Source organism: Aedes aegypti, chromosome 1 (genome assembly GCF_002204515.2).
Source record: "Aedes aegypti strain LVP_AGWG chromosome 1, AaegL5.0 Primary Assembly, whole genome shotgun sequence".
Lineage (NCBI taxonomy): Eukaryota > Metazoa > Arthropoda > Insecta > Diptera > Culicidae > Aedes > Aedes aegypti.
The window spans coordinates 210,636,567-210,647,202 of record NC_035107.1 but is presented as its reverse complement, the minus strand read 5'-3'; the positions used below and the strand labels follow the sequence as shown (position 1 = coordinate 210,647,202).

Genomic DNA, 10,636 nt, shown 5'->3' with positions numbered 1-10,636 from the left:
CCCTCCAATGTTTATTTGTTATCCTTGTCAAAACGTCAAACTCATTCTTCAAAACGCTCAGGGAATAATTCTGCTGCTCTTCAAAAAAATCACTACCAGTAATTTCTCGTGTTGTAACTGGTCTTAATAATCCTTCGTCCAGACGGATAAAGGGCGGAGCCATCCGCTGAGTTGTAGCTAGTACGAAGGTGATGTCTTCTGATGCCAGTCGTAGTAAGGAAACTCTTAAAAATCTTACTGCAGACCGGCAGCTGTGTGGGCGCTTCAACGAAGTTTTAGACCACCTTCAGCTGATTCCTTTGTCATCCGCAGTAAGGAAAACAAAAAACTTAAGTTTCTATCGGCTGATCAATATGTGCTTCAAAGGGGACTCGACCCAGCTGCTTGTGCCGCTCCTCAGACTCATTGAAGCATCGAATATCGACGTTTTGGGCTATTAGTTAGACAGTGTAGTAACAGGGTATCCAGAATTGAATTTTAAAGTGAGATTTGTAATTAGTCTTGAAAACAAAATCTGTTGTTTCAACGACTTGTACACAAATCAGCCCTTTATCTACACTCATATGCCTTCATCTAATCCAAATGTTCCGGAGATTTAACGTTACGATGCAGAAATGTTGTTCATTCTGCAAGGGAGACTGGAACCAAGGAGTAGAGGAGAATATCAACCCATGAAGTTTATCGTTCCTTAACTGGTTTTCAAGATCCCAAACCGACATTTTAGGAAATAAAATAAGATGTTTGAATAAATAATTTTAAGTTTGTTTAATTCGTTTTTTTGTTATCAATAGCTTGAGAATATATGTGGATTTCCCGTTACAACCGGTAAGCCAAAGACTGCAGGTTTTTCGGGAAGGAGATTCCGATTACTTTTGATGAGCTCACAGGATATGGGACAATGTATACCTTTCAACCATTCATCTTTTCTCCACTGTGCATCTAAAAATGCATAGACCCTTCTTGACGTATAAAAGTATAAGTATTCAGATGCTTGATGTCTCAAAGGTCGGTATCTATCAGGCTTTTAAATTTTCTGGTGTTGCTTGCTTCACTGAAACAAATAAAGTTTGTATTTAGTTGAAGAAAATAAGTGTAGAATAAACCAATTTCAAATCAATCACAATAAACAATGACGTGTTGCTATACACGCAAAAAAATTGTGCGGTAAAAACTACCATTTTAGGGGGTTAACTTAAGCGCTCGCACCGGCAATTTTCAGCAGACCAGAAATGCGCTTGATTTTACCATGTCCGTAGTCAAAATCAGACTGTTGTAATTTATTTCTGTCAAATGTACCAGTAATGTGGTGGGATGTACCGTAAACATAGTAAATTGGTCTGAAATTCCATGGTAGTTTCAAGAATGGGCGTAGTCAGCTAAAATAGTCATTTTTACTACAGATTTTTTTCCCGTGTAGCATTTTACGATGGAATTCAAACCAGGGCTAAGTTGATGTGAATGTCGAAAAAATGCATTTGATGCAAATTGATGTACATTTGATGTGCATTCAAGAAGTGATCCGCCCCTTGGTATACACCCACTTGCAACAAAGTGCTTTCCTTCCAACAGGCAACTGGGCGAGCTCCCAGGTCTGATTCTCCATCTGTACTCGATACTCATCGACCATCGCCTCTTTCCAACAGTCGCTGTTCACGCACGAAATCGCTTCCTGGAATGTCTGAACGTCAACGCTCACATCACCTGGTACATCGCAAAGCTGTGGAATTTGGGAACTTTCGTCAGGAAGAATACTGAGACCCAAATGAAAATCTCAATACTTGCCTGGGGTTACGCGCTCCCTCGCACTGCGCCTTACCAACTGTTGTTGGTCATCTGGTTGTGGAGGGAGCGCAGCAGGTTATAGTTCGGAGTCGATCAGCATCTTGTCGGCGTCGAGCAGGAGTTGTCTGGCAAATGACCTCTTCATCCCGTTCAGCGCCAACCAGTCGAATTCCCGTTAATCTTCTCAACAGGCCAATCTTCCGGGTCGATCAGCTATGCTCGTAAAAATTGCGCAAATTGTCCCACGCTTGTTGGCGTTCCGCACTAGTCCGTAAATCTTGGGATCGATGTTCAGACATATCGTGGCCAAATCTTGCTCGGGAACCTCGTCGCTTACCGCCGGATCACCATCCTGTCGGTCCTTCACTGCGCACCATGTTCGTTCCTTGATCAGGATCATTTTGGTTGCGAAAGACCACGAGCTGTAGTTCTCCGAACCGTGCTACCCGGCAAACGATTTCCAACGAAGGCTTGATTCCTGGAACCATCTTGAACTCCATTTTCTTCTTCGGCCATCCCTTCAGAAAATTTGCTTCCGGTTTGAAAAAAAATTTCACCTCACCAAACAGAGCCGTTTCCTTAGCAACTGCCTGGAGCCCATAACCTAATGGACAATTGGGTCCTAAAATTTTTAATAAAATCTTGTTTTTATTTAAAAAAACCGAAAGAGCATGTTTATTCAACTATTTTAGCATTGTTTCCCGCTCAAATAACGGCTACAACATATTTGAACTTTAATTTAAAAATTGGGTCCATAAATGAACCTTGACACTTGAGATCATGTTTGACGTTCGCTTAGGCGGCATCCATAAATTACGTAACGCTCTAGGGGGAGGGGTGGGGGGGGGTGGGCTCGAGCGTTACGGTTCATACAAAAATTTGAAATTTTTCATACAAAAAGCGTTACGGAGGGGGGAGGGGGTCGAGAATTTCCAATTTTAGCGTTACGTAATAAATGGACGCTGCCTTAGTCGACAAGAACACCACAGGGGTTTTAGTTTCAACACTGGGGTTGTTCCAAAGACAAATTAAAGACCTCGATGTCCCTTGCAGTTGCCCAAAATTTTATGGCTTATAAGGTAATCTAGAATGCCGTGAAAAGTGTACTGCGATCTGTCAAACTTGGGTACCTTTTGTACTACCGAGGGACCAAATGCAGTACTAGAAGTGGTACACAATTTGAGCCCGAGTGTGACGGACCTGGTTGTTCCTATCTGACATTTCGGAAGGGACACGGAAATCAAACCCAACTAACAATTCAGAGCCACAAACAAGCATGCATGTTTAATTATTGTTCAATAATGGTAATGGCAGCTGAATAAAAAATTTGCTCTATAAAGAGCTGAGAAAGTGCTTTTTTAACACAAACTCAGATCAATGTTCAACGTTATGCATTAGAATGAACAAAAGTTGAATCGCCACTTATTAAACGTTTCCAAAGATTCTCATTCGACTAGTCAAAATGGTTCTGCAAATGAGCTGAACAAGACAAGTTTCTCCCAATTAAAAAGCCAATATTCCACTAAACAAATGTATATGTATAAAAGGATATTCAGAAGACGAACTATCGTTTACTTGCGTCGCACTTCAGCTATTCCCACATGTTTAACATAAACATGAATAAGAGCTGAATAAGTATCGTATAAAATCCTAATTCAGCTTCAGTATATTATAAGAACAGTTGATCCAATAGACGCCAAAATGACGTTTAACAAACACATTGTTCAGCAATAAATATGCCTTGTAAAAGCGATCACACTATAGCTAAATTTCATAAAATGGACAAAATATCCGAAATTCGTGTTGAGTTCCGAATGCATTTCAAAGCTCATAAATTATGCTTTCTTAAAACTTTCGAAATAGCTGTTCAGAAAATAAACATGGTAGTCTCCAGAAATGCAGAATTATTGTGAAAAACAAAAATAAGCCTTTAAGCTATGTATTCCAAGTAGGTGCTGAGTACTGACCAGTAAAGCGTGATATTGACTTGATTGACATAAGAGATAAAATATCTGAAGACAATATCAAAATGTTGTTCCTGGAACTTCTAAACCTATGAAAAATTTGATGTACGAAGATCTAATGAATAGCTCGCAGCTATTGGTAAAATCTTGCAGAATCTAAATATGACATGCCAATTTTGTTCTAGTAGTTTATTTTAGATATCATTTCCAGATATTTTATATCATATATCTATCAAGTTAATATCACTTTTAGCTATCCATATTATATTTTCTATTGCTAAGCTTTTTTCGCCTGCTCGGGAAGTTTTTCCGTACAAGTAAGATGGAAATTTCTTTGACAGAATTGATTAAATAAATTTCTATAGCCAGCTACATTTGAAATGACATTTCTTCACAACTGAATAAATACTGCGCTCTAAGAAAAATGTTTTATTTGGCCATTTCCGAAAATAAAAATCGCATAAAGATATTCGAATATTTCTCTATTCAGGCGGGTTCTGAGGACTAACCCTTCAAATGATTCAAATATATTCATATATATATACAAATAAAAAAAAATCAAACTATAATTTATAAAATTATTTAAGTTAATTAATCAGTTTTGAACAAACTAAAACTTATTATGAAATTAGATTAATCATTTCAGACTGTTTTTACTTTGTGTAAATAAACATTATTTTGACCAACATCCACATAAATTTTCTCGCTGTGCGCTAAAAATAGCCGACTTAACTCAGCACTAAACAGCAGCTGAATAATATGCTTGTTCAGTTGTAGATTAGCGTACCATGTGTTGAATAGACGTTGTCGAATAGAAGCTCGAACATGGTCAATATTCAGCTATGAGAAGTTTATATTTTGCACTGGACGGTATAATCATCAATTCTAGGATGGCGCAAATGGCAAGGCATACCGCTGACGATTGGAAGGTCTCGAGTTCGAATCCAGTATACAGGCGATTTTTAAATAAGATTATCATAATAATAGTGCACACTACATTTATAGAGTGCCTATATTTTTTTGTTTTTATTAGTCTTTTATTATTTTTAGACCAGCCGTATAAAAGCTGAACTAAATGCTTGTAAACGTTTTTAAATAAAGTTGGTATTCAACGACATGCTTTAAAGTTTCTCCAAATTTGTGTGAACAATGCTTTAACAAAGGTTGGCCATGGAAATTATTAAAATGTTATAAAATGATGCTGGATAAAACTGCCATAATGGTGTTTGTTAAATGAGTGAATGTTAGTTGGGAAATACACCCAAAATTTGAGTTTAAGCCTAGGGGTGTAGCAAAATCTAAAAAAATGTTTTTTCGACTTAAACCAACGGAAAACATAAGAAAATTGAGTAAACATGAGTTTTTGGCCTAAACTTAAGCGTTTGGCACTAAAATTGGAACAGGGCTTTAGGACCCTATTGGGTTTTAAAATGATTAATGTATTCTTGTTTTTATTCAATAATACCAAAGAGCATGTTCTTGCAACTACTTTAGCAATTTTTCCAGCTCAAATAACGGCTACAACACATTTAAACTTTAATTCTAAAAATAATTTCAAATATGAACCTTGACAGTTTTGATCATGTTTTACATACACTTTGTGGACAAAAATGCTATCCAGCTTTTTACGAGCGCTAATGGCCGCCACAAAGAAGATCGCTTTCTGGTAGGGACTTGGCGATCTGACATTTGGCTTGGGTCTTTTGATAGCAAATCGATAAGATCGATCAAAAACTTATCGATTAGCTGTCAACCGACCCAGCCCAAATGTCAGATCGTTTGATCCCTACCAAAAAGTGAGCCTGATTGTGACGGCCATTAGCGCTCGTAAAAAGCTGGATAGGGCTTTTAGTTTTAACACTGGGGTTGTTCCTATCTGACATTTTGGAAGGGACACGGAAAACAAAATTTGAGTTAAGAGCCTAAACTTAAGCGTTTGGTACTAAAATTGAGACATGGTTTTAGGACCCTATTGAATGAAACACGTCTGCTTGGTTTGATATGTTGAGGCTAAAATGATTTATCAATCTGTACAATATTGAATGGCACACTATGATTAACTATTTAATTCGAGGGTTACTATGCAAACAGCCCGCAGTACTGACAAAGGCATGTACTCCTTTGTCCCGTTCTTTATTGCCTGTGCTCTCAACGCCATTCAGGTGTTCGTCGAAGTGCTGCTTCCACCTTTCGATCACCTCACGCTCGTCCGTCAAAATGCTCCCATCATTATCCCTGCACATTTCGGCTCGCGGCACGAAGCCGTTGCGGGATGCGTCTCCTCGCACTCCGTTTCCTCCAGGCGGCGTTTTTTCTCCTGAAAGAGGCGGGTCTGCTGTAACCGGTTCCATCTATAACGCACCACGTTCTGTCGGGTCCCTTGCTGCAACTTGATCGCCCGCGCTGCATTCTTCTTCTCTAGAATCTGCCTTCACTCCTCGTCAAACCAATCGTTCCGTCGACTACGTCCCACGTGCCCGAGTTGCTCTCAGCTGCATCGTTGATGGCTGCTTTTACTGTTCTCCAGCAGTCCTCAAGAGGGGCTTCGTCCAGCTCACCCTCTTCCGGTAATGCAGCCTCGAGGTGCTGCGCGTATGCCGCTGCGACATCCGGTTGCTTGAGCCGCTCAAGGTCATACAGGGGCGGCCGTCGGTACCGTACGTTGTTAACGACGGAGAGTTTTGGGCGCAGTTTGACCATCACCAGATAGTGGTCAGAGTCGATGTTAGCGCCACGATAGGTCCCGACGTCGATAATGTCGGAGAAGTGCCGTCCATCAATCAGAACGTGGTCGATTTGTGATTCTGTCTGCTGTGGTGATCTCCAGGTGTATCGGTATGGAAGGCTGTGGTGCTGGCCTTATTCTTGGAGGCGGCGAAATCAATAAGTCGTAAGCCGTTTTCGTTCGTCAGCCGGTGGGTGCGTAATTTTACAATAGTCGGTCTGAATTCCTCCTCCTGGCCAACTTGAGTGTTTAGATCTCCTATGATGATTTTGACGTCGGCCTTTGAGCCTCAACTTGCACATTCTCTCATTGATCGGCCACCACCCAATCACGCGCCTCTGCATATCACCCATCACTATAAAAGTTGTTCCAGCTCGTGTGTGTTGCCGCAGCTCTGGTAGATGGTATGGTTACCTCTAAACGTTTGCACCATTGAACCCTTCCAACATACTTCCTGCAACGCTACGATGCCAAATCCGCGGTCCTTCAGCACGTCAGCGAATATGCGTGTGCTCCCGATGAAGTTGAGAGATTTACAGTTCCTCGTATCGAACTTCCAATAGCTAGCCCTTTTACGTCGCTGTGGTCTTCACCGATTGTCCTGGTTCGTATTCTCTCGTTGATTATTCGTTGTTTGATTTTTTTACGACTGGCTTGCAGGGCCATGGTACGCCATGCCCAGCATTTACTAACAAGGAATTATTGTTAGATTACTTGGAAAATCCCCAAGCAAATTTCTTCAATAAATCTATGAGAAATTTCTTGGAAGAATTTATTTAGAAATTTTTGGAAATGCTTCTACATAAATGGGATGTAGAATTAGAGAAAAAAAAATCGGAGAAAATTTTGTGACTGTCCCTGAGGAAATATGTACAGTAATCCTAGTGACTGGATCTGGAGCTAGTAGTGCTCAAGGATTTCAATTCTGAAGGAGTTCTTCTAAGCATCTCATGAATAATCACAGGAGGAATTCCAGGACGAATTTCTTTGGAGCTGGAAGAATTGGTGAAAAAATCTCTAAAAACAGCACAATATTTTCATGAAAATTGATTAATAATATTTAGCACATTCACTAAGGAATGAAAAAATTGACGCACTTGTCGGATGTATTTTCAAATAATTTTTATTTTTTGCCTATTATTAATCAAAAATAAACTTTTTTTGATTGAAATCTTACAATAACATGTAAATGAAGATTAAGGAATAAATTTTTGAATGCTATTTTGAACTAGAATTATTTTATAATAAAAATAATTAGAAAATTCTTCAAGTTTGGACCCGCGTCAAATATGGTACGTTCACGGTAGATCAATTTTTTGAGGGATACTTAAGGGCGTCTCTGAAAGTAATCCAGAAGAAATTTCTAGATTAAGTGTTTTATCGAAAAATATAAGAAACAAAGTCTTTATAATTCTTAATGGCAATGGAAAAAATGACTTTGGTTAAAAAAGAGACTTGAGTAACCTTCCATTAAAGAGACTTGGCATTCGGACACAAAGAAGACAACGTGCAGCATTTGATCTTACTCACCCAACGGTACACATGTTCAACAAACTTTCATCAAACGATCCTCCTAAAAACGTCTCCATTCTCCTGATCCAGGAACAGCAGATTGAACACGTCGTTGTAAAAGTCCGGATAGTACTCGCAAGCCCGTTTACAGTCCGGCGTAAAGTTGACCTCCAGAATTTTCGGCTGCATTACGGTTCCGCCCTCGGTCCACTCCAGCATTAGATCAACGGCGTAAAGTGCCCGGGACTGTCCACTGGCCCCAATGCCACACGGCGGCCCCACCTTGGTAGCGCCCTGCAACACCTCCTTCAACATTTCGCAGATGTCCGCCTCGATGGATTTCCACGGATGCCGAGGATATTGGATCTTCCACTGTTCCAGGAACTCCTCGCACTTCATGTGCCTCAGCTGGAACTGCGAGTAGTTCATCACGGTGAAATGCTTCTCGTAGTCGTCGAAATCGCTCAGCTCGAACGGTTTATTCGCGAAGCGCAGGAAGAAGTTCGTGTAGGCATAGGCAGACAACTCGTCGACACTCTTCAGGAGGATTACGTATCGAATGTCGAACTTGACGCGACCTTCGACTTCGGCCCGTTCGAACAGAACCGGATTTTCAATGTACTTTTGAACGATCTTCGGTCCGGTGTGCTGAAGGCGCATGATCTGGGCGATGTTCTTGGTTATGTAGGTGTCCAAACCACGTGCCAGATTCCAGGGCTTCACGATGTAGTGATTGTCCAGACCTTTGTGGACACGGTTCTGATAGTAGCTGACGAACTCCACAAGCTCGGTTTTCAGGTTGTACGTCACTGGCAGCCATTTGGGATTCGGCTCCAGTGGATCCTGCGCTTCCGTCGATTTCTTAGCCATTCTTCTGCATACGATGCTGAGCAGATCCTTGATGGTGAGGACGTTCTCAAAGGGGAACTGATTCACGTACTTGTTCGGCGTAGATTCGCTAAACTCCTTGTACTGCTTGAAATGCGATGTCAGCCACAAGATGTCCGCTTCTTCCGGACTGGTCACGATTTCGAATCCCGGATCGGTAAGATATTGATTGACCATGTCGTACTCAGAGTAAACCTTCAGGGCACAGTTGCCATCGAACAACGGTGGAGCAACGTCCGGATTGGGGAGCGATTCCTCTATGTGCCCTGCAAGGAAGTACTCCTTAGGCGCTTCTTTCTGGGCGAAACTCTCCTCCACCAGAGAAGTATAATGCCACGGAAGCAGGAGAGCATCCCGTTCCTTACTGTCGCTGGGAACTCCTTCCACAAAATCCCTATAAAGCTGATCCCCCTCGTCCAAATCTTCAAGCGGAAACAGCAAACTGTACGTCATCTGTTCGGTAACGTGAATAAACGGAACCACTCTGCAGTTAGGACTGTTCCCGTGCAGAATTCCGCTTCCCAGTTCGTCCATCACGTACCAAATCGGCATCCGGTTCTCCACGGTCAGTCCCTCTCCGTTCAACGCATACATATTGCACCACTTCCAGACGTCGTTCAGAATCTTAGAGATAACCACCGAAGCCGGAACGTCCTCCTGCTCAATTCCCATCATAATGGCCAGCCGATTGACCAGCGGCGGATGTTCCCCCAATAATTGCCGGGCATTATCCGTTCGAAAAGTCCACGCGTGATCCACCAGGTAAATGGCCGTCGGATCGTCCGCTCGGATGCCACCTTCCTTGGAGACGGCCACCGTCCAGATGGGATCCTCCTCGGAGCGCTGCTCATCACCGTAATCCACCAGCAGAAGGGAAAAACTGCTCCCGGCGTCGAATTCCTGGTGCTTCAACTTACGGAACAACTGCGGCCAGAAGTGCTCCGGAACGGCAGACGTTTGCAGCTGCGGTTTGTGCAGGGAGATGAAGGAGTCATACTCGTTGATTCCGTCCATCGTCGCGGGGGAAAGGTGCACTGGATTTTGAACCAGAAAATTATTGCGATTTCAATCTGCGGACAGACTTTCGGCGTGCAATGTTTTGAACTGAGTCGAAAAGCATGCTTCAATCATTGAATTTGGCGATCTGTCAAAGTGATGACGATGATGATTATTACACGGAGAAACGAAACAACTCAAACTCAAGATAAAAGGTACTCAAAATGAAGTATCCTGGACAAAATTACGAGGGAGTGGATGGGTGTCGAAAATGGAAACTTTATGCAGAGTGTTTACAGGCACTCTAATGTCGAATTCGTTTTTGTTCAGTTCCAACCTAGGTTCGCACTAGTTCCAACCTAACTACTGTCAAAACGTTTTTTTATTTGCATAGGTTGGACCTAGTTTCGCACTAGTTCCAACCCCAAATCCGATAGGTTCGCACTGTGTTGAAAAACGGTTTCATGATTGGGTTCACCAATACAACTGCATCCGAACTGTCATAATTATAATAACAACAGTTTTTGCCTTTGGTTACGCTCGCTGCAGTCAAATTATTAGAAATCTGGATCAGATTCTGACTTAGATTTCCAAAATTTGTTTTCGAAAAATAAACGAGAATTAAACGAAAGCGTGATGGCAATTATTTATCGATATGAGGGAGAACTACATGAATAAAGAGATAGTACCTATATGCAATTATTTATCTTTCAGGGCTACGCACGGCCGCGGGCCATATTCGGCCCGTCACTTTATTTTATACAGCCTG

At 41.7% G+C, this 10,636-nt stretch overlaps 1 protein-coding gene across 1 annotated transcript; it reads right to left on the bottom strand.

Annotated features, from left to right (window-relative positions):
* Nucleotides 1–7,986: 7,986 nt before the first annotated feature.
* Nucleotides 7,987–10,001, bottom strand: LOC5567829 (tubulin--tyrosine ligase-like protein 12). Its single transcript, XM_021857458.1, has one exon. It carries the CDS (start codon nt 9,883–9,885, stop codon nt 8,032–8,034), a length of 1,854 nt encoding a protein of 617 aa, XP_021713150.1. The 5' UTR covers nt 9,886–10,001; the 3' UTR covers nt 7,987–8,031.
* Nucleotides 10,002–10,636: the final 635 nt, after the last annotated feature.